Source organism: Tetrao urogallus (assembly GCF_951394365.1).
Source record: "Tetrao urogallus genome assembly, chromosome: 10".
Classification (NCBI taxonomy): Eukaryota; Metazoa; Chordata; class Aves; order Galliformes; family Phasianidae; genus Tetrao; species Tetrao urogallus.
Window position 1 is genome coordinate 10,181,233 of NC_136823.1, and position 23,793 is coordinate 10,205,025.

The 23,793-nt window shown below is 53.8% G+C and overlaps 1 protein-coding gene across 1 annotated transcript in view; it reads left to right on the forward strand.

Moving 5' to 3' along the window:
* PLXNA1 (plexin A1) overlaps positions 1-23,793 on the forward strand; it is a gene marked incomplete at both ends in the record, with an annotated part of 84,627 nt that overhangs the window by 38,246 nt on the left and 22,588 nt on the right. The window contains 12 exons of the mRNA XM_079540441.1: positions 3,309-3,423; positions 8,991-9,191; positions 15,604-15,700; positions 15,836-16,026; positions 18,548-18,699; positions 18,837-18,957; positions 19,182-19,318; positions 19,787-19,954; positions 20,766-20,859; positions 21,324-21,563; positions 21,681-21,824; positions 22,623-22,857. Coding sequence (XP_079396567.1) covers positions 3,309-3,423; positions 8,991-9,191; positions 15,604-15,700; positions 15,836-16,026; positions 18,548-18,699; positions 18,837-18,957; positions 19,182-19,318; positions 19,787-19,954; positions 20,766-20,859; positions 21,324-21,563; positions 21,681-21,824; positions 22,623-22,857 — 1,895 coding nt within the window. The remainder of the gene's footprint in view (positions 1-3,308; positions 3,424-8,990; positions 9,192-15,603; positions 15,701-15,835; positions 16,027-18,547; positions 18,700-18,836; positions 18,958-19,181; positions 19,319-19,786; positions 19,955-20,765; positions 20,860-21,323; positions 21,564-21,680; positions 21,825-22,622; positions 22,858-23,793) is intronic.

Consider the following 23,793-nt stretch of genomic DNA (forward strand, 5'->3'; position numbering starts at 1 on the left):
GCAGAGCTTGCTGTGATTGAAAAATGATCAGGGTTTGTTTGTGGTGAAAACAAATCACTTCCCCGTGAGAGTGGAGAGGATGAGCCTTGTGCGTGGCTCATGCTGCAGCCTGTAGAAAGGCAAGGATGCTGGGAAGGGAGTTTCACTGTATGACCTTTAAAGGTCCCTTCCAACTCATGATTTTGTGATCCTGTATGTGTGGTTCAGGGGTATTGGCTGGGCAAGGTTGGGAGCTCCTGACTTTGTTAGCAAGGGTCTGTTTGCTAAGGGCGTGAAGCAGAGCTGGGCCCATATGCCATGGGTTGCTCTCATAGACTCACCTTATGGGTGTGTTCCCTTGGGAGCCTCCTATGGGGCACTGATCAGGCAAACACGTTTGAAGACCTTTGGGTGCTTTGATAGTCTGATGAATCTGCCGTGTCCAGAGAGCTGTGTGCAGATGCTGAGGTCATCTTTCTAAGCATTACTCTTCCACTTCAAAGCATTCCCTGGGAAATGAGTTCCCTTTAAAGATAAAGATGTGATGTCGGGCTCTATGGTGAGGGGGAAATCCCTCTGCGATGCTCACAGAGAGGGGAATTCCTTAGGATGTGGAGTGGGGGCCAGAGGGACACTCCTTGCCCAGCCCTCTGCCTGCAGAAACCAGCTGTTTCCAGGGACAACCAACAGGTATGTGTTCCTTCTGCATCCATGTTTGCTGTCTGGATTTCCTTTCTGGAAACCAGGGGCTGTGATACCAAGAAGGGAGCCGGGCAGACTGGGAACTGGTGCCTGTGCGGTGCTTGCATTCTATGTGCTGATGCTGATGGCACTGACCTCGTGGCCATGCACTGCTGCAGCTGTGACCCCTGAGTTGCTGAACATTGTGAGGGTGCATAAGAGCTCCAGCAATGGTCTGACTGTGCTGAGCAGCCCCAGCTCCTCCTGTGGGCCGGCTGGGAGCTGCCTGCTACACAGCTTCTGCTCTGCAACCCAGAGCCGCATTTCCAGATGCTTACAGATGCTTCTCAAAGGCACGGCCAGATGGCTGCGAGCAGTTGAGGAAGTGTATTTTTGTGCTTTACCACTTCTGAACTGCGAGGCAGTCACTGATCTGGGTGTAGGATGGCACTGTCCTCTGCTTCGGATCACATTTGTTGGGTCACGTTTGCGCCTGTGTCCTTTGGCTGGCACAAAGGGAAGGGCAGAAACGTGATGTCCAAAGATGTGCTGTCCCTCTGCTGCTCTTTGTGGGGAAGGATTTTTGCAAGCAGGCAGCAAGCCCAGGCTTGTCCTGGGATGGAGAATCTGCAGAGTGATCTGGAATTCCTGGAGAGGCTGCTCGAGAGCGTCAGCACAGCCGAGGCCATGACCTGCTTTCCTGCCCTCCTCTCTGCCTTCAGTTCTGCCTGGCCCCTGCGTGGGCTCGGAGGAGCACTGGGGAGTGAGCTGAGGCTCAGTGTCTGTGCTGCATCCTCAGCATCAGCGCTCTGTCTTGCTTCGAGGAAGGGGGGCTTCACATGCAGGAGAGACTCCCTCTAATTATCAGGAGTGATGAAAGCCTCTTAGGCAAAAAGTGATGAGGGAAAAGTGCCTGACCGTGGGAAGGAGAGAGACAGCACAGATGGCATCGTGCTGCCAAGCAACCTGCTCCTGTGTGGGAAACAGACAGCAGTGACAAATGGACGTGCTGGGGATGCAACCCGGGCCCCTCCGTGCAGCGCGACCTTGGGCAGCCATGGGCATGGAGCCGTGCCTGTCCCACAGCAGCACACCCAGCCTCATACCAGCAAGTTGCTCACCTTGTTTAGAAGAGGTCTTGGGCTTCAGTTGCTGCTCAGCTCCTTGTAGGACTGCTGGGTTAGGGTTAGCAGAGAGTTGGGAATCATAGCGAGGTGCCCAGGGTGACAGAGTAGAACAGGATCAAAGAATGAATGGTTTGGGGTGGAAGGGACCTTGAACATCATCCAGTTCCAGCCCCAAGCAGTGGGCATGGACATCTCCCACTGGACCAGGGTGGGCTGGAGTTGGGGCTTAGCCATGTTCCTGGTACCAAGTGCTTTGCAGAAGCTTTGGCTGATGGGTTGTGCTCTGTGCAGGCTGTGCATACAGCAAAGATGCTGTGTGGTGAGGTGTATGAGGTGAACTTGCTGACAGTGGCTCTTGATGTCCTTATGGTAAATGGAAAGATGAGGTAGGGTGTGAGAATTGTCTGCAAGGATGTGGGCTTTAAAGGCAGAGCTGGGTATCAGGAGTGAGCTTGGAAGAGGAGGTTCTGCGTGGTGTGTCTTCACAGGATGCCATGGCTGTAGGAGCATCCATGTCCAAGCTTAACAATGCAAGCTTAACATGCAAGCTTAACAAGTGAGGGGGGCAGGGCAGCAGGTGGTGTGCACTAAGGTCAAATGGCAAAGGAGAGCTCTGGGTGGCATGTGATGTGCCCTTGCCCTGGCAGAACAGGGCTGGGCCAGGCTTTTTACCCAGGATCTGTGGGGTGCCTCACACAGAACAGACCCTATGGCTAGAAACCCCCCTGCTGCCTGTACCTCCTCCTCTTCTGAATGGCCTCTCAGTGCCTGCTGTGCTTCCACCAGGGTTAACCCCTGTGTTCCCTCCCTCACTGCCTCCACTCCTGCATTTCCCTGCCCACCAGCCATGGGGGGTGAGGGTAGGAGCAATCCCTGTGCTTTATTTGTGCTCCCACCCTGTGCACCCCCATCCATCAAAGCAGCCAGAGCTGGGAGGCCACGGCTGTGCTTTTAAGTCGAATCTCTGCAGCTGAAATAAAAATCGCATATATTTGCATAAGGAGCATCTCAATTAGCATATTTGTGGGTAAAGCTAAAAGGGCTGTTCATTTGGAAGTGAAAATGTGAGCGAAACATGGAAATGACTTCCAGCCCCCTTTGCAAGCAGCTTAATTAAATATTTCCTTAGTGTGTGCGTGTGGATTTAGGAAGGTATCGCTGTACATGCAATGGGGTGTGAAACCCCCGGGCAAGGAGCCGTGGCCCTACATGGTGTGCAGAGTGTGCATTCAGGCACTGACACAGCTGCCCAGAATGGTTGTGGGTACCCCATCCCTGGGGATGTTTTGAGACCAGGTTGGAGGTAACCTGAGCTGGTGTCTGATCTAATGGTCAGCAGCCCTGCCCATGGCAGGGGGGTGGAACTACACGGTCTTTGAAGTCACTTCCAACCAAAGCCGTTCTATGATTCTATAAGGTGGGGAGGGGGAGAGAAGCTTATTGCTGCTGCTTAGCCCCCAGGCAGATGCAGATGCCCTTTGTTGTATTTACCTAATGCTGCTTTCTCTGCTCTCTCTGCAGCTGCCTGTCCTGTGTGAACGGCTCCTTCCCCTGCCACTGGTGCAAGTACCGCCACATCTGCACCCACAACGCCGCCGACTGCTCCTTCCTGGAGGGACGGGTCAAGCTCTCTGAGGTAAGGCAGTGTGAGCCAGCTCTGCTCTGCTCTCCCTGGCTTGCAGGGAAGGGTTTACCAGATGAAAAGCCTTTGAAACCGTGTGCAAGCTGTGTCTGGAGTGCTGGGCTTGTCTGGGAAGCAAGGAGGGAGTGTGGGGGAAGGGCTGTGTGAGCTGAGCAGTGCCGGTGCAGGGGCTGCTTGGGAATCCAGGCTAAGTCAGGAAGCACTGTAGGCTGAACCAAGACAGAAACAAAGGCAGAGACGCTTAAGCATTTCCTTTGATGTTTTTGAAGGGAGCAAGCTTGAACTGTCACTGCAGAACAACTTGTTTTCAGAGAGAGGAAGGCTTAAAGCCATAAAACAAACCATTTCGCTGCACCTCACACGTTCTTCATCTGTAATACTTTACTAAGAAGCATGTTTTGTGGGGCCTTATCCTGTGGGATCCATGCCACCAGCTAGGGAAATCCATCACTCACAGGGCATCTGCAGGAGAGCCATGCTTCTGCACCCTGCCCACATCGCAGTTTGAGTTGTGAAGGGAGAATCCTGTGCCTGGAAGGTAGCTGTGGTGATCTGTCTCTTGTAATTTGTACCTTGTGTGGTCTCCCTCCATACTCAAGCTGTTGGGTCCCCTTTGGTTCAGTTTGTCATCCTCTCTCTGTCCCTGTGCCTCAGTACTGGGCTTGGGGCATGCATAGAGTTAGATGGAGCTGTCTGTAGCTGTGGTGCCCTTAGCCTTATTACTCACTTCCCTCCTGCTTTGTCTGTCTCCCTCCTGCTTTCCTGGCTGCTCCAAGCTCCTCACTGGTGCGGGTCAAACTCCCAGCACGGAGCAATCAATTTTTTCCCTTCTTCCTGCCTCCCTCTTCCATCACTTGAGAAGCTCGAGCCTTCCAGTGGGGGTTGGGCCATTACTTAGCCAGAGCCCCTCCACCAGCAGCGTGATGGCTCTTGTACTGGGGACAGGATGGATGAAGCAGCACCTTTACACGTCTTCCTTCCAGCAGTTGAAGGAATAGGCAGGAGGGGAACCAAATTGTTCCACGGTCTGATAGTGATATTACAAGGAGGAATGGCTATAAACTAAATGAGAGGAGTTTTACGTCAGAGGTTAGGAAGAAATTCTGTACTCAGGGAGGTGAGGCACTGCCCACAGCTGTGGGTGCTCCACTCCTGAAGATGTTCAAGGCCAGGTTAGATGGGGCCCCGGGCAGCCAGCTCACAGCAGAGGGGTTGGAATGAGATGATCTTAAAGCTCCCTTCCAATCTAAGCCATTCTTTTGTAGTATGATTCTTCCCTGTTCACTGTGGAAAGCCAGGGCTCCTGGTTTTACTGCTTCTCCATGAGGAGCTGCTGGATCTTCAGGGGACATTTAGGGTTTGTAGCCTGCAAGCAGATGTGCTTGGATCTCTACTTGGGGTCTCCAAGTTGTGCACCTCTGTGGTGTTCGGGACTGAAGGGTGTGGATGGCCAACCAGAGTTTGGAGGCACATCTGTATGGGGCTGTGCTGGATCTCATCAGCATCATTACTGTGAGCATGGAGCTGAGCAAAGCCTGCTCGCAGCCAAGTGCATCTGGAGAGCTGGAAAAGCCCAAGCATCGCTCTCGCGTGTGGGTAGGTGGGGTTGGCGCTTGCTATTTCAGCACAGCAACAGGAAATGAGATGCTGCTCGTCACCCAACCAGGGTGTCGTTGCATGGGATGTGCTGTGGCCCCACCAACAGTACTTTGCATGCTTGTCCCCTTGGAATTCCCTAGATGAGAGAACAGCGATGGCTTTCTGCTGGCCCTTCCATCACAAATGACCAAATTCCACGTTTCGGCACCTTCTCTACCGCTATGGTTCGAGCACAAGGAGGCTGCATCTTGCTTGTTGATGCTCAAGCGTGTGCCACACAAAATGCATCATGCATAGGCCATAACCAGCCCAGCTCAGCGACCCACACAAAGGGGAATTATGTAATATGAGAAGATTAGAAAAAGCTGTTATCTCCCAGCTTGTGCCCTGAAGAAATCTGGCGAGGGTTCAGCCTGTCCTTGAGGTCGCCTTCCCAGCCAGCTCTGTGCTTCTGCGAACAGGATGCTCAGTGCTGGCTGTTCCCAGCAGCTCTGGTGTGTGTGGTGGTGGGCAGCTTCTGGGACTCTTCCCCCATCCCCTTCCAGGCAAACCAGTAATATCCCCCTCATGTTGTCTTTGGGACGCATGCTCCTTTCCCAGGGGACAGCAGTTGTGCCACTTCCGGACGTAGGCAGGCTGTGCCCCCGCAGACCTCTTGGTCACCCCGGGGTCTGGAGCAGAGCCTGCCTTGAGGTTTGGAAAGCCTGGCTCTGCTTGTTTGCACTTTGGTGTGGCCTCAGCAGTTCCTGGCAGAGCACCCTCAGATTGGCCACAGCTGTGGGCTGTGTGTTGGTGCTGGGATCAGAAATCTGCCCTTTTCCCTGGGTAGAGGTGACCTGGTGCCAGACCGTGGCAATGCTGGACAAATTAAGGGCAGCTGTTCAGCCCAATGCTCTCTGTGGGAGGATGTGTGACTCTCGGTTATTTTAGGTAAGATCTTGTCTGTCTGCAGTTCATTTGGCAGGAGTGTGGTAGGTACTGGTCAGAAGAGGCGCAGAAGTCTGCCCACACCAGGGCTTAACTGAGCATCTGCCGCTTCCCACTGGCGCCTGGACTACAGTGGTGTCATTCATTTCTTTCTGGGTGTTGTGCAGGAAAAGGCAAACCAGTGCATTGCCTTGGGATGTTACACTGAAAGCGTGGGGTGCCTGGGCTCTGTTGTGGGATGTGGCAGGGAGGAGCTGGGTGCAGGTAGGAGCCACTCTGCATGTCCATGTGCCTGGAAATGGTAGCAGCAGGAGGGATGTCCCTGGCTTCTGTGGCTTTGAGTCCTCAGCTCTGGAGCCTTTGATTACTTTGCATTCCTGGAGATCCTCATTCTCTGTGGCTTTCTCCGGGGGTGAAGCAGTGGGAAGGGAGGGAGAATAATGCAGCACTGGCTGCTCTCCACTTGTCCTCACTTGCAGAGTGCAGTGGTGGCTGGGGGTGTGAGCAGAAATGGAAAAGGAATTCTCAGAGAACAGTGTTTTGGGAAGGGAGACATTCCCTGGTGTCTGCCAATGCACAGCTACCGTGTAGGGTGAAAGCCTTGCAGCATGTGGGGACCAAGTGTGTTTATTGAGTCTGAGCACGTCCTACTTGTGCTTGTTCCTCATTCCCTTGACTGGTGGAAATGGCTGAGACCTGGAGGACTTCTTGAGCGACCCTGAAAGCCTCCAAGGAAATGATGCTTTGACTTGGTTGGGAAGAAGTCTGACCCTCTGGGTACTGTGGCAGCTGGAGCAGAAGCAGTGTTGGTGAATAACTCATTCGGCTCTTAGGTGACTAAGGAAGGTGGCACCCAAGATAGGTAGAGCATGTCCTGCCCTATAGCTGCCCCAGCTGTTGTCACTAGGGACTTGGGCAGGTTGAAGCCAGCCCCATCCTGCCTTCATCCCTGTGTCTGGTGATACAGCTGTGCAGCTGGAGCTGGGAGTTGCCAGAGAAGCCCAAACTGCAGTGTTTGTAGCATGACTCTACCTCTCAGCTCTCTAAGCAAATGTAGGCATCTTTGTGATGTTCTCATCCTGCTAGTAAAACAGCTTTAATGGGAGAAACTGAGTTGTGTAGTGTTTGGGAAGGGTGGGAGAGGGCATCTTGCTTTGCTCTTCATCCCATAAGTTTGTACATCCTTTGAGAAGAGAGTCTGTTTTCTCCAGGAAAGCAAGCCATGGGGACTGGACAAAGCTCTTCCAAGGGCCTTAAGTGATAGGCAGAGTTCCGTCAGCTGTTTGGATGACTTGTAGGGGAAGTGAGTTGTCCAAATGCCCCCACCCCTCCTGCCACCCCGGGAGCCAGGCAGCGCTGCCCCAGCACCCACCAGCACCAGGTGCTTCCTGTTTGGGAGCCAGCTGAAATTTTTGCTGGATGAGACAGTTCTGGCAGCAGATGCAGAGCATGTGATGTCGTGGGGGGACTCGGCTCCGACTCAAACCACGAGTCAGCAAATCGGCCCCATGTTTATGCGTACATGGGGAGAGGGATGTCTGTGCCTGCTACCTTGGGTTTGCAGGGAGCCTAGGGTCTTGTAAGCATCCATGGTGAGCCCAGTTGGGTGGATAAACTGTTTGCTGCCCAGGCTGGACCGAGAGCCATCAGTGATGATGGTAAAATGAGAAAGTGGCAGCACTGAGAGCAACCGTCACTGTGCTGAGGATCCCCAGCCTGGCCCTGCTTTCCTCTGTTTCTGCATGTTCTGGGAGCAGATAGGTTCTTCCCTTAAAAACTGTGCTTTTGGGGAGTACAGGCTTGAAAAGAGTGGGAAATTGGAAAAGCGAGATAAGTTGGAGTTTTCTGTTAATATTTGCTAAATGAAATGATTTTTAAAATATCTCCACAGCATTTCGAAGTCAGGCTGATCGCAGCCTGTGGGATAAAGCCTGGAGCTGTATGGGGTCTGGCCCAGTATGGTGCCAGCGGCTGGGGCTGGAGCTGCCCTGCAGCAGCAGTTTCTGGTTTTAAACGAGTCCTTTCAACACACGGAATTCCCCCTCACTGTTATTTTGGGCCAGTGCTTCCAGGAGTCGAGACCCCCGGCAGGCTCTGCAAAGCCGGCGTGGGATTGCATCAGGCTGCTATTGCCCAAGTGGCATCCGTTGGGGATGCCGAGCTGTTTTGTTGCCTGAGCTCATTTATTTTTGCTCCCTCCTGCTCCCCTGTGCTCTGTGCACACAGCTCCCCCGGAGCAGCTGGGCGCCAGCGGCTATTAAAAGCTGCATGGAGATCCCCAGGGAGTGGGGGGCTGTCAGGGGGAGCCTTCCTCACAGCTTGGACTCACTGGTGCCCCTCTGGAGCCGCTGGTTTTAGGCACCGGCCATCAGGCTGCCCTGATTAAGCTGCTTTGAGTTGGCCACAGAAATAGCAGAATTCAGTTCGGCACCACAGAGTCATGTTGCAGAGGGACAAAAGGGGTAAAAGTCTTTTCTGTCTGTTCATGGACAAAGGGGATTGGAGGCCATGTGAAGCTGGAGAGTGCAACCTGACAGGGCGCAGCCCAGAGAGCATTAACTCTGAAGCCTACTGACCTCATTGACAGCAGAAGAGCCCATCCTGTTGGAGTTATGTGCCCAAACAGAAAGCTGATATGTTGCTGTCTCAGTCCCAGGTGCTATAGCTGATCCCCTCCCCACCTCCCACAGCCAGGATTAACCTGTAACATGGAAAACACTTGGTTCACAGAATGACAGAATCACAGAGGTTGGAAGGGACCTCCAGAAATCATCGAGTCCAACCCCTCTGCCAAAGCAGATTCCCTACACCAGGTTGCACAAGTAGGTGTCCAGGCGGGTCTTGAATATCTCCAAAGAAGGAGACTCCACAACCTCTCTGGGCAGCCTGTTCCAGTGTCCCCTGCCCCAGTGTTCACTTCTGGTTTTCAGGGCTTTGCATCCATGAGGTGATGATGTGGTGTGCTCAGGGTGGCCTGGCCTGGTTTCCTTGCAGCGCTCTGCCCTGCTTCATTGCTGCCCTTGTTCTCCTTGCAGGACTGCCCACAGATCCTGCCCTCCACCCAGATCTACATCCCAGTGGGAGTGGTGAAGCCCATCACCCTGACAGCCAAGAATCTGCCGCAGCCACAGTCCGGCCAGCGTAACTATGAGTGCATCTTTCACATCCCTGGCAGCACCACCCGTGTCACAGCTCTGCGCTTCAACAGCACCAGCATCCAGTGTCAGAACACCTCGGTGAGTGCTCCATGGTGTGAGATCATGCAACATTTCTCTGCCCAGTGCGTGCTTCATTTGCAGGCTGTTTGTTCTTGTCTGGTGCATGGCCAGGTGTGCTTTCCCTGGGGCAGGTGATGGAGACTTTATGATGTGGGGGAGTTCCCAGCCTGTGCTCTCTGCTGCCCTGCATCCAGGTGCAAAGGGAGGATGCTGTGTGGGGTTGTTCCGGATGGGATCAATACTTCTGCTGCCCCAGGAGACTCACCAGGATTTGGGAGCACTTCCAAGGAAACTCACTTTTGAAAGCTGAGGAAAGTTGCCTGGGCCAGGGCCAGCTGGCCTGGTTGTGTCAGAGCCATGCTCCCCTCCCCTAAGCCTCCCTGACCTCAGAATCCAGCCAACACCTTCTTCATGTCCCGCTCTATGTTTATTCCTCCCACTTGTTCTGTCCCTAAGCGAGATGAGGTTTTGCAGCCGTGAGAGCATGCCCCTGCTGTGTGGCCATCCCACGTGTGGAGCATCAAGCCCTTGAGCAGACAGAGCTAGGGTATTAAATAGCTGTCCCCTTTGGGGAGATGGCACTGCTCAGCTGCATAACTGCCTCACTGGGCTCTGCACGAACCTTACTTCATCTGCATGGAGCCAACCCCTCCCTTATCCCTCTGATTTAATCCTTTCAAAATTTGTTTTCCATTGCTCGTGCTGTGAAAGCTCATTTGCAACCTAACACCAGCACCAGTCCCTGCTCCCTCATCCTTCGGTGGCGTAGTGACATTTAGAAGCCGTTGGAGGAGCCTCCATGGGATGCAGTGTTAGGGCACGAGGAGCATCCTGAGCCCACTGCTGCATACCCTGTGCAGTAATGCTGGGGCTGCTGTGCTACCGGAGCTCCTGTTGTGCCTCACACAGTTTGATAGGAGCAGAAACGCTCACTGTCCTGAGCCGCAGGTGAAAATGATACTAGTGGGTCTGGGTTGATGATGATCCTTTGCCACGCAGAGCTTTTCCCAGACACCATTTCAACTGTCGTCAGAGACTGGGTACAGCTCAGTGCTGGTGACTGCGAGGCTCAGGTGGCCTTCTCCCTGGGCTGGATGTTTGAACCCAAAATTGCCCCAAATTAGAAGGAAATGGCTGGAAAACAAGCCAGCAGTATTGCAGGCAGCATGGGCTTGAGATGGGGCTCTGCAGCACTGGAGTGTGAGGCAGGAGGCTTTGTTTGCAGGCACAGGGCAGCTTCACAGAAGGAGGGAAAAAGTTCTGGCTTGAAAGAAGCTGTCTTTCTTCCTTTCAGGGTCTGCTTGCCTGCTTTAACGTGTGAGGGCATTTAGCCAGGCTGCTTTATGGTGTGCGTGATTCCAATTCACACTTCTCTGAAGCTCGTCTTCCTCCCTGTCTTTTTTGCAGTCCATCTGGCTCGCTGATGGCACGTCACTTTGCATGCAGTCACCCAGCGCTGACCCGGGGCTCTGTTGCCACCAGACTGGGGGGCTCTGCGGGCTCATGTCCCTTGGATCCATTCCTTGGGTTGGATTTGGGTCTTTCCTGGTGCAGAGGGCACTGGGGATTGGAGAACTGGAGGAGCGTGAAAATCCTCCCAGCGCGGAGGGGAGGAATTGATGCCCTCCATTCAGGAAGGCTTTCAGAGGACTTTGTTTCCTCGAGTTCAATGGGATCTAAACAAGAGGTTAATTACTTTGCTGAATTAGGGATGTTTTCCTGAATTGCAGATGAATGGGAAGGATAATAAGTCAAGTCCACTTAAAAGTCTTTGTCTTTTGTTTAGTTTTAGTGCTTGTCAAACTCCAATGACTTTTTGGCACTTGGAAGAAAGGACATCTTTGTTAAATATTCAACAGCCCATTCATTAAGGTTTGAGTGCTGACTATAAACATCATGGGAGACACCCAATAGATCTGCAGCAGGCTCTAGGGAGAGCAGGCTCGGTGTTCCCCATACATCCCAGGTCAAAAAGTGAGCAGAGAAACCCCTTGAGTGCCTCCTCACTGCAGTTCCTTCTCCTCTTCAAAAGGAAGGCAACCCTGAGGGTTTTCTGCAGGCATTGTAAAGAGAAAAAAAGAAAAATGTGACTTAAGACAATAAATTCTTTCCCAGTGCAGTAGTTTTTTGTTAATTGGGTGGTATATGGACGTGGCTTAGTGGGCGACTGATGTCGTAGGCGGACAGTTGGACTGAATGGTCTTAGAGGTCTTTTCCAACTGTAATGATTCTATGATTCTGGAGGCAGACTCTGAGTTTACTTCCTTGCAGTGAAGGATGAGTAGATGGTCACCTGTGTCCCTCGCTTTGTGCTGCTGAATTTCACATTCCAGCCTCTACCTCTGCCCATTCTTTCCCGAGAAAATAGCCCAAGAGCTGCTTGTTCCCTTTAAATATAAAAATAGGAAGAACCCTCATCTCCTTTCCACAAGCAAATGAGTTTGTTGTCTCAGCACTTCAAATTAAGCCTCACGCCTCAATTATTTCCCTTAGCCTTTAACAAAAGCCCCACGTGGCCGTGAGCAGCTGTGTCAACTCCGGGTCTCCCTTTCGGCTCCTTCCTTGCAATCCCCCCAGCATGTGTTGCCCACGTGTCAGCTGCGGCCCCCTCTGTCACCTTGCTGTCACCCCTGTGTGCAGATGGGGGTCGGGACCTTTGCCTCAGCACTGCGTGGGCTGCAGATTTATCCTGTCCCTGTGATGAAGTGCCATAGCCCTACGAAGCATCTTGCCCCCCATCACCAATGGGAGGAACATGGGAGTTCATGGTACCCGGCACTGCACAGCCCTGTGGATGCCATGGGGTGGATGTGAGCAAGGCAGGCGAGACCTGGCAGATTGATGCTTTCTAGGTGTTGTTAGATGTTGTTTTATTCCCAACATCTCTGGTTCTTCCTGCTGAATTCTAGGCAGGGCGAATCCAGGTGTGCAGTGGGGGGAGGGAGGGAAATGGAAAATGGATGTGAAAAGAACAAAAGGAGATCCAGAATCAGAGGGCAAGCGTTGCCATCAAGTTGTGCTGTTGTGTGGCTGACAGTGTTTTACCAAGCCTAGGGTGTATTTATAGAGGAACATAAATCATGCACACATGCTCTGCTCAAGCACTGTGCACCTCCAGTGTGTGTATCTCTAATTAAGCAGCCGTGGAGAGGGAAACGGGACCAGAGCCCACAACCCCAGAACCGTTCGCCAACAAAGCCGTGCGCTCTGTCCTAGCGCTGCCTGCATTTATCTTTCCTGCAGCAGTGTTTAAAGTGAAAAGGGAGTATCAGGAGAGTTTGATAGGATCCAATTAAATTCCAGCAGATAAAATAATGATGAATTGCAGTTGAGCCCTGGCGAGACACGATGTACATTACTGCCGTCCCCGTAGTGAGGGGAAGAAGTTGAGGTCATCAACTACAGAAAAATAGGACACAGCTGCAGCTGAGCGGCTCCTCCAGAAACACAGCCCAGGGGGATGGTGCTGGAGAAAGGGAGGGGAGGGTCCTGTTGGGCAGAGGGAGGTTGGGATGTGGGGGTTTGCTCAGGGTGGGCAGGGGAGTGACCCCTGCAGTGCCTTTCTTGGGGATCCCTGCTGGCTCAGGGGTGGGCAGGGGGCTACCCAGGAGCGAACGTGGGAGCTGCAGGGGTAGAGAAGTGGGCAGCCCCTGCCTGGAGTGGGCCTGGGAGGCAGAGCTGCATAGGGTTGTTGGCTGTTTCTTGGGAGGTTGCCTGGGATACTACGCAGAAAGGCTTGGTGAAGAGTCCTCTGGCCTGAGTCACATCCCTGCAGCAGGAGACCTCGCTGGGAAGAGCTGCATCCAGGCTCATCTTTTGGGCTCCTGCAGAGAGGCACCAGAGCATTGATCTGGGCAAGCTGAGGAGCCAAGGAGCTCTATCCCATCACTGACTCACTCCATGACATGTATTCTCCTGTCCCTTCTTCAGGCACTGTAGCACGTGATCATGCTTCTCCCTTTCAGCATCCACTGTTTGCTCTCTGGGCAGTGCCTGTTTATTGCTTGCAAAGCAAAGTAACTCAACTTGGGGCTGGCAGCATGTCTGTGGAGCAGAACACAGTGTGGCTGTGAGGCTGCCAGGTGCCACCAGCCCTGTCCTCCTGCACACAGCTCATTGCTGATTGCTTACCCAGGAAGTTAATAACTGTTAAGTGCTTAATGGATATTTGGAAATGTGTTAGCTGGAGGCAAGGAAGAGCCAATGGGACAGTGCACAGAACTTATTTTGTACAGCAAAGGGTACCCAGGATGCCAGGAGGGTGCTGGAGCTCTGGAATGATCTCTTGCCAAGTGTGAATGCAAACATTCCAGTGCGTAAGAGGGATAACATGCTTATGGCTGTGAAGAGGCCCAGGGAGTGAGAGCAGGAGAGCAGTTTTGGTTGTGCCATCAGCATGTGACCCTAGCCCTGGCTGCTCACCATCCTTTTACTCCCTAGCCCAGGTCCAGGGAGGCAGCTTTGTGCCCTGTGTGACTTTCTCAAGCTTCACGGGTCCTTTTGAAATAACCCCTATGTGGGTCTGCAGGGAGTGAGTGCTGGGGAGTTGGGGCAGATTCCAGATTCCAAATGCGGCATGCTCAGCATGGTGGTGTCTTTACTGAGATGGATGGCATCTCTTGTGCGTGTTCGTTCTTTGCAAACCTGTCTCTGTCTCAGGGCTGGTGCACAAAGAGTTAACTCTCTCCCTCCCTCTCCTCCTATTCTTCTTCCTCCACCCTCCTACCCACTTCCCAGAAGAACTAATTTCCAAAAGCAGCCAGGGCAGAGAGATGCAAATAAGTGTTTTGGACAGCTGCAGGCTGGATGCCTTCCCGAGATGCCAGGGCCCCAAATGAGACATGTCAGAGTACAAATTGAAAATGCCAATTTCACTTACACTGCCACGTGGCTCGTCACAGCAAAACTCTGCTCCAGTGCTGCTGTGGCACTCCCTGGCACGTGCTGTGTCGTGCTGCAGGGGATGGTCCCATTGCTGCTGTGGGTCTGGCTCCTGGCCTCAGTCCTGCCTGGGACGTATGGCTGGTTGAGAGTGTGGGTGAAGGATGAAGGAAGGTGGAGGGATGTGGGCTCATGGCCCTGTTCTGGCTCCATTTTCCTAAGCTTGGAGATGGAGTGTTGCTGAGATATTTGTGGTTCTGTAGCTTATTTGGGAGCTGATGGGGCTGCCCTGCAGAGAGGTGGTTATGGACTTAGGAAAGGGATGAGATTGCAGTTGGGTGTTTCATGCCTTAAAACCACTGTGTACATCTGATCAGTGGCAGCTGTGCTACGCAGGAGTGCATTTTTGGGCTCTTCCAGCCTGGCCCCTGAGTGAAGGACCATTAGCCAAAAGCAGTGGATCATAGAATTATTAAGTTTGGAAAAGACCTCTAAGATCAACTAGTCTAGCCATCCATCTACCAATATTGCTCACTATGTTCCTAAGTACCACATCTCCATGTTCCCTGAACACCTGCAAGGATGTGTAACCTGAAACAGGAGATGGCTTCTTGGTTGTACCTTGTGGGGTCAGAGGGGCTGAGGGGTTGGGTGTGTTACTGTAGCCACATCCGTGGGCACCGTGTCCCCATGGCTGGTCACGGCTCCAGTCCTAGGGATGCTCCTGAGGCCCAGGAGGCTGCTTGCCAACACGGGGAAAGCCAGAATTACAGAGAACGGAGGTGGGTGAGGCTGTGCTGGAGGTGGTGTGGCCGTGTCCAGCCTGCAGCTTGGGCAAGCTGCTGCCCAAGCATCCACAGCTCCTAACAAACTCCAGCAAGCCATGAATCATTCATTTAATCTCTCCTGACACGCCTGTCATTTTCTCCGGAGAGGAGCGGGGAATCTCTTGCCGAAGGAGGTCATTAGCTGTCAGGGACGGTTCTGACTGCCTTCCTGTCTCCGTATCGATTAAAGCTCTCTGCCTGCGTGCCGGGGCTGTGCGGGGAATATTGATGGGGCTGCCGGGGCTGCAACTCAGGTTTCGAAGCAAGGGAGAGCGAGGTTGGGTGGGAGGAGGCAGCGAGCTGGGAGCTGAGCTCTGTGCAGCAGCAGGGATCCAGCTTCATCCCTCTGCTAGGCTGGAAGGGCTGGGAAGGGTGGGGAAGGGTTCAACCCCCCTGTTCCTGGTGTGGAGAGAGGAGTGTGTTTGTTTCAGATGTTATCTATTTCAGTCTCTTCAGCAGCAGTTTCAGATCTTTGGGTTAATGGGCTTTTGGTCTTTTTAGAAACCCTTTATGCTGTTTATTTTTATACCAGTCTTGCCTACTGGTTTGCCTGTGCCATGTCTGCTTTTTTGCCCAAACTGTCAGATCTGTCCCTTTGTGGCCAGACCAGTTTCTTGCAGTCTCCATCCCTCTCTTTTTGGCTGATAGGGTGCAGCCCCATAGCAGTGCCCTACACCTCTCCACGTGTATCTCTAACGGCCTCCTCCTATCCCCTCCTGCAGTACTTCTACGAAGGGAACGACATCAGCGATCTGCCGGTCAACTTATCTGTGGTTTGGAATGGAAACTTTGTCATCGACAACCCCCAGAACATCCAGGGTAAGTGAGGGTTTGGGCTGGGGTGGGAAAGCAGCCCTGTGGACCCCCAGCCTCCCCATCTCCTCTGAGCAGGGAGCCCAGTGACATCTCAGGGCTGTGGGTAGCATTGACCCCGCTCTCTACTTGCTGTTGCAGCCCACCTGTACAAGTGCTCAGCCCTGCGGGAGAGCTGTGGGCTGTGCCTGAAGGCCGACCCACGCTTCGAATGTGGCTGGTGCGTGTCGGAGAAGCGCTGCACTCTGCGGCAGCACTGCCTGGCCTACGAGAGCAGCTGGATGCACGCCAGCAGTGGTAACAGCCGCTGCACCGACCCCAAGATCACCAAGGTAGGGGGTGTGCGAGTCTGGGATGGGAGGGGGGCACCAAATATAGTCCGTGCTTCGAGCTGAGCGTTTCTTGTCACTGTTTTGCTCTCCAAGGCTAAAATCTTCCCTTTGCAGCCCTGGTGCTTTTGGCTTTCTGTCTCATGCCTGAGATTCCTGCTGTTCATCTGAGCATCCCAGAAAAGCTGCAGATCTAGGCTGCTCTTCCCCTGATTGCATGGGCCGGTAGTTCATCATTCCCATCTCTGACAGCTTTTATGACCTTCCTTTCACAAGATTGCCCACATTAATGTTAACATGTCTGTCGGCCGGGCTAGAGGTGCTTTAGGAGGGATTGATGCGTAATTCCATGCGATCTGTTCTGTTTACCCACGGCTCGCAGGGCAAGCAGGCATTGCTGGTGTTAATTACTGGAGTCTTAGCGTTGTATTTGATCTGTTTGGGTTTCTATGTGATATCTGATGAAAGCTGGAAACCATAGCCCTGCCTTTCCCACTGCCCCTGTGCCCATGTCCCGTGTGCATGCCTTCCCTGCAGGGGCAGGTTTGAGCCCCAGAGCCTGCATTGAGTCTGGGCCAGCCTGGTGCTGACTTACAGCAATCAGACTGGGGGCTCCTTGTTGCTGCTGATGGCAAAGGTGGTAGTGGGGTCCCTGTGACAGCTCCTGCCTCGGGATGGCACTGAGCACCCATGAAGGCAACCGGGCCACGATTCGCTAGCATCCATGTACACACTACAGTGCAAGGTGTCTGGCTCGCAGCAGGCTCTCCATCATTATGCAGTTTGGCAGTAATTGCAGATGCAGAATAAGCAGATCTGTTAGCAGGTGGGCTTGACCTTGGTGCTGCTCTGTGCCCTGGGGCCAACGTGAGCAGGCGGTCGCTGCAGATTGTGGATGTGGTGCTCCTCCAGCAGCTGCTGCTGCTTCCCACAGCCCCCCCTTCCTGCATCCAGGCTTGTGAGCGTAAGGCATGGGTTGGGAGGAAAAGAGGAGCCCCTTGCAGAGGTTTGAGAAGGATGTGGAGCCTTTTCCCAGCCCAGCAGCTGGAGATTAGGTGTATTCGTGGGTGGTGAAGCTGGGCTGGGAGGTTACCCCAATTCTTCACCATTGCTCAGTGGTGGGGGACAGGCAGCTCTGCAAACTTGCATGGGTCCTGCCGGGTGCTGGCCATGACTCTCAAGTTGGGTCCGTTCCCCTGATTGTCCCCTCCCCGTGCTGCAGTTGCTTATGCCCCCTGAAGCCATTTACCTGTTGGGTTAAAAGGACCCTGTGAAACCAATTAGCGGAAGAGTAGTGTTTGCTGGGGCTGGGACTTTGGGGTGTGAGGTTGTGGGCGTTGCTCTGCCCTCCTTACCAGCTCCTGCTCCCATGCGGCTTGTTTAGCTGTGACCTTTCTGTGCTGCGCCGTGAGCAGAGTCACCTCTTTCCTGGGCTCGTTTCTCCCTGAGCACATGGCCCTTGTCAGGTTTGCAGGGAGGAAGAGGAATCTAACATGCTTTTAGTGCTCATCTGAAAATACCAAACAAACAGCTGCTTATTGCCAGCCCCCCAGCAGAGCTTGGTGCATGAAGAAGAGCAGTCACAATCACTTGTTGCAGCTCTGTAGTGAGCCCTGATCCTGGAATTGTGCTGACTTCAGGCAAATAGCAGTGCCCAGAGCCCGGAAGGGTTTTTTCACTGTGTAAAGAAGGAGCTGTGGCTGCCTTGGGCTTGCTGTGAGCTTTGGGGTGCTGCTGGAGCCCCACCACTGCCCTGGGAACGCATCCCCTGTCCCAGTGCAGGCATGCAGCCCTGCCATTTGTTCTACTTAGTGCTGCAGGTGTGCACTGCTGTCAGATTGCCCCTAATCACCTCGTTGGAGGCACGTGGTGGGCCCGTACCTCTTTGTTCATTTGTCATCCCAACACCTTCTGTCAGGCCACACCTGTCCGCTTTATTGGGAATCATGCTGGTAAATGAGGCACGGCACGAGGCGGATGCTCTCCAGCAGCCGGCCAGCTTGGCAAGGGTTTGGATGGCAGAAAGATGAGCAGGACCCATATTCCCCATGTTCCCCTTGCCTGCTGTGTTGGCGGTGAGAACTTGGTGGGAATAGTTCCTCATGTGAGAACAGTTTGGGTGTGGGGACCTCATCCCTCAGTATGTGAGACCTTCCCAAAGGCAAACTCATGTATTTCTGTGGTTGGCTGGGTCTGCCTTGTCTCCCTCCTTTCTGTGTCCCCATCTCCTATGTATCACCTGTCTCCATCTGCAGCAGGGTGTCCATGAAGCAGCCCGTTGCTCGCACACATCTGGCACCTCCAGACTCATTCCTCAGGGGCCATGTGGACACTGCAGGCGTTTGGAAAGTCTGTCTTGCTTTGTGCTCTGTGCACATGCTCTGGCATTTGTCACAGCTGATTTGCTCCTCGGCAGGGAGCAGTGCCCATCCTAGTGCTATGCAGGCTGCAGCCAGTGGAGCGAGGCATCCCTTGCAGCCTGATGGCTCCAGTCCCTTGGCTGATGTGCTGTGCTGTTCCTTAGCTGTCACCTGAGACCGGCCCTAGGCAAGGAGGGACACGTCTGACCATCACGGGGGAGAACCTGGGCCTCAAGTTTGAAGACGTGCGCTGGGGTGTTCGAGTGGGCAAAGTGATGTGCATCCCCATCGAGAGCGAGTACATCAGCGCTGAGCAGTGAGTGTGGGAGAGGGGGGATCATCTTGGTGCATGGCGGCAACGGGGGTCAGGGCTCAAACACTGCCTCTGCTTGCAGAAGGACGTGTGGGAGCAAAGCCCAGGCTGGCAATGGTCTTCTTCCCTGTGTCTTTTAGGATCGTTTGTGAAATTGGAGACGCCAGCCCAAGCAAAGTCCACGATGCGCGGGTTGAAGTGTGCATCCGGGACTGCTCCCCCAACTACCGGGCCACCTCGCCCAAGAGCTTCACCTTCGTGGTAAGCCCTGGTGTCACCCCATGCACTGGGAACAGGGCTGGTGTCACATGTGGCTGGGGACCATGGGAGGAAGGTGGCTGTGGGTGTCTTGGTGCTATAGGCAGCCCCCTGTGCCATACCCTGTCTCTCTCCCACCCTCCCCTCTGTCATCATCCACTCATGGATGCTTGGGACCCGGGTCCCATCCTGACTTAACACATGCTGAGGCTTTTCTCCTTTGGCAGACGCCCACTTTCTCCCGAGTGACCCCTGCCCGCGGCCCTCTCTCCGGTGGCACCTGGATTGCCATTGAAGGAAGCCACCTGAATGCTGGTAGCAACGTCACCGTCACCATCGGGGGACGGCCCTGTGCCTTTTCAGGGTGAGGGGCATGGGGCACGTGGGTGGGGGAATGGAGGTGGGGGCACCTCTGGAGGCAGTGGAACCCCCAAGTAGAGCAGACCCCATTGAGCCAAATCCTGCAGGCGCCTGGAGGAGTGTCCCCCCGAAACCTCTTTGTGTCAGAGGCTCCAGGAAGAGCCCAAAGCGCGGGGATTTTTCTCTAAAAGCATAGAGCCCTGAGGCATGAAGTGGATAATTTTTAGATTAGGGATGATAATGGAGCGGCTCTTTAAATATTTTCCTGCGGTAATTACTGGTTATCAGCTCTAATCGCTGCTGTTTGCAGCAGCCACGCAATGGGAACGCTCAGGAGCAGCTCAGCCTTTCCTGGCTGCCTTTTGTTTCATTTCTTGAGTCTCTTTTTCTCTCCCTTTCCCACTCAGCAGTTTCACGAGGGGTAGGGGTGCCGTTACCTCCCTCCTCTCTGACTGTCCTGTTTCTGCCCCAGGAGAAGTGCCCGTGAGATCCGCTGCAGGACCCCCCCTGGCCATGCTCCTGGTGGGTCCCCCATCCTCATCAACATCAACCGGGCAGAGCTGAGCAACCCGGAGGTGAAGTACAACTACACAGAGGACCCTACTATCCAAAAGATTGATCCTGAATGGAGCATCAACAGGTAGGTGAAGGACTGCTCACAGGGATGCAGCAGCGCTCTGCTGGGCACAGATCCCCATCCCAATCTGCGTTCCTCAGCACTGCTGCAATTATATGCCGTGCTCCAGAGAGGAGCATGAGGAATGGCTTGGCACTGGGTCCCTGCTAACTCCTGGCCTGCAGTGCTCAGCCTGGCAGGGGGCAGGAGCGGAGAGAGCTTTGGATCTGCTTAATTTCAGCTTGACATTTGGCAGCAGCGAATAAAATTAAAATATTTCCCATTGGGGGATTTTGGAAATGTTTGCATATTTTTTCTAAAAGGTTTGAATTGGCTGGAGAGGAGGCGAAGGAATCCATTAAGTGCTTGTGCTAAGGGAAACCTTCCCCAGGGTGCCAATGAGGAGTGAGCTCCCCAGGGGCATAGCTGACCTCTCTGGGGCTTTTAACACTAAGTGGCAGAGAAAACCCCACAGGGACCAGCCTGGCTTGGCACCTGCTGCTTGTCACCTCCCTCTGCCATGGAGGGAGGGGGTGGCAGAGAGGACCTCCCGTTGGCTTTCCCATCACTTGTTCCTTTATTTGGAATTGCATTCAGACTCCAAGCCCTGCACTCCATGAATACACAGGATGGGATTTTAGGGCTGTTAGGCATCTGAGATGATTTGCTGCTGGTTCTGCTGCCCATGGTGACGTGGCTGGAGAATGGGTCCCTGGGGCACCCTGGCTGGGGCAGGTGGGCCTCTGTCTGGTGAGGATGGGGCCTGCTGTTTGCCCAGAAGTGGGGACCTGAGGTCACAGCTTTTTCTCCCTACCTGTCATCTATCTGTCTCTAGTGGTGGGACACTGTTGACTGTGACTGGCACCAACCTGGCCACCATCAAAGAGCCCAAGATCCGAGCCAAGTACTGCAGCTCTGAAAGGGAGAATGTAAGTGATGCTGGCTGATGGGGAGGGCTGAGATCAGGGCTAGAGCACAGGGAAGAGGGATGTAATCTCTCTGCAACTTAGAGCAGAAAGCGCATCCCTCCCTGGGATCCAAATGTGATACCATGGGGGTGGGGGTGTCCAGGGCCTGTACCTAGAAGAGGGGCACTGGGACAGTGATATCCCTGCCCAGCACTGCTAGGGTGAGATCTGAGCATGCAAAAATGATGGGAGGTCTGTCGGATGTCTGCAGGGCAGAAAAACCCCATCCCCAACAAGCTGTCCCAACTACTACCATCACACATCTATAAAATGCAGCTATCAGGGTGTTACATAGCATCCATTGATATTATGACACAGACTCTAAGTCTAAGTCCTGTGTCCAGAGCTTGCAGGAGATCCTATAGGGTCAGACTCTGCCCTCACTGCTGGGAGCCAGGTCTGACCCTAACCCGTGCCCCCCACAGAACTGCACTGTGTACAATGACACCACCATGGTGTGCTATGCACCCTCCATTGACAACCCTGAGCGGAGCCCTCCTGAGGTCGGTGACCGGCCGGACGAGATTGGGTTCATCATGGATAACGTCCAGGCCTTGCTGATCATCAACACCACCAACTTTGTATACTACCCAGACCCCGTCTTTGAGCCGCTCAGCCCCACGGGGATGCTGGAGTTGAAGCCCAGCTCTCCCCTCATCCTCAAGGTAAGGCTGTGTGCACCCAGGGCATGGTTCTCCTGAGGCAAATTTGCTCCGTGATGAGGCTTCGGAGCATTCCCTGTTGTCCTGGAGCTGACTGCTTCGTTCTTTGATCCCTCAAAGGGCAGGAACCTGCTCCCTCCAGCTGCAGGGAACTCCCGCCTGAACTACACAGTGCTGATTGGGGACACTCCCTGCACTCTGACCGTGTCTGAGACCCAACTGCTCTGTGAGTCTCCTAACCTCACTGGCCAGCACAAAGTCACGGTAAGCATCGAGCCCCCTGTGCAGGAGGTTGGGAGGAGGAAACACGGGGCTAACGTGGGGCTTTGTATCAGAGATGCAGGAAGGAAAGTAGCTGGTGTTAGGGGGACTTGGAGCCTTTGTGTCTCGTGGTCCCTGGCTGGCTGTCACAGAGATATAATCTTCATGCCAGCACTGAGCCCACTACGTGTGCTCATCCTCAGACAAGGATGGATAGCACACTTGCAGGAACAGTCCTTGGGAGACTTTTCCCTTTGCCCCACGCATTGCTCTCCCTAATTGTGTGCTTGCTGGAGGACCAAATGTTTTGTCCTTTTCCTGGCACATTGAGACGGCTGTTCCTTCACCCTGCTAAGAGTTGCTGGGTGCCAGGGCACAGCTGGAGCCAAGCACAGGGGGGTTTCCACCTCATCCATGGTACCCACTCGCACTGTAAGCCACACTCCATGTGCATCAGCTTGTTGCACAGCAGTGCTCATGCTCCTGGTCTGCACGGCCTTGCTTGCTTGAAAGGGACCTGACCCACTCCCCCTGGGCTCCCCATCTATCAGGGAGCTCGCTTCACATCCCATCTGTTATTGTAATGCTGTCTGAATGAGACATCAAACTCCCTGCCTGTTCCATGTGCATGTTGGCAGCGTGTCCTGCATCCCATTACCATGCGCTGTGCTGCTCCGGACGAGCTCCTGGGGCACTGGGGGATGCTCTGTTTCCCCACATCCCTTTGTTCCCAGTGTGGTGGGAAGGCACGATGCCCCCTTAGTGTCCTGACCCTTTGCTTTTTCTTTCCCTGCGATGCAGATTAAGGCTGGAGGGTTTGAGTTCTCCCCGGGCACGCTGCAGATCTACTCGGACAGCCTGCTCACCCTGCCTGCCATTATTGGGATTGGCGGCGGCGGCGGCTTGCTGCTGCTCATCATCATCATCGTCCTCATCGCCTACAAGCGCAAGTCCCGCGATGCTGACCGCACCCTGAAACGCCTCCAGCTGCAGATGGACAACCTGGAGTCCCGGGTGGCCCTGGAGTGCAAAGAGGGTGAGCAGTCCTGGCCCCCAGCTTTGTGTTGGGTCTGGGTTTCATATCAGGCACCATGAGACACTTCTGTCCTTTACTAACCTTTACTAAGTGCGTGGGGTCAGGATTCAGCCCTCTGCCTCCCACCTCTCCCACCTCCATCCTCTTCTTTCTCCCCATAGACTCTCACCTGGACTCTTGCTTTCCCTGTGGGAAAGTGATGTCTCTGTGCCACCCCCATGCTCTGGGTGCTCCCACCCTTTCCTCATTGCCTATCAGAGAGGGAATAGAACTGAACAAAGCTGCTTTGTCAGAGAAAGGAAAACTATTTTGGGTGGGATTTGGGGATTTTTCCAGTTGAAGAATTCCCCTCTGTTTCTCCGAATGTGAGCAAAGGGAGCAAAGAGGGTAGCGAGGGCTGCCTGTGAGCAGGCAATTGGTCTCTCATTATGTGATAGACGGATGCTGTGAAATTGGACAGAATTCCTTGTATGATCCTGCTGATAAAACCTAATTGCCCATTATCCCCCTGAGCTGGCTCCCAAGGCCCCGACCCTGCCAAGCACCACCACAACCAGCCTCAAACCTGCGGATGGAGCAGGCACCTACAACGAGATAATAAAAAGGGGAATGCAAGAAAAACCCTTTGCTTCCCCAAATCCCCATCCCTAAACAGGCGTGTGGATGGCAGTGGTGACAGGGAGAGGGGAGGGAGCTGGTGTCTTGTCTTCCACAGCTGGCAGATAAAAGGATCCGCTTTTAATTAAAAGGCACAATCTCTTCCCTGCCTTTTCTCTTTTCTAGTCCCACTAGTTACAGATAAGATAGCACGCCTTTCAAGCTGACGGTTTGTTTTTTCTCATCAGGCTGACGAGCCTGCAGCCCTCTGCTATGCTTTCAGCTCCCTTTAAAGTGCCGTTAATTTGATTTTTCTGAGGGTTTTCTCCCCCTCACTCC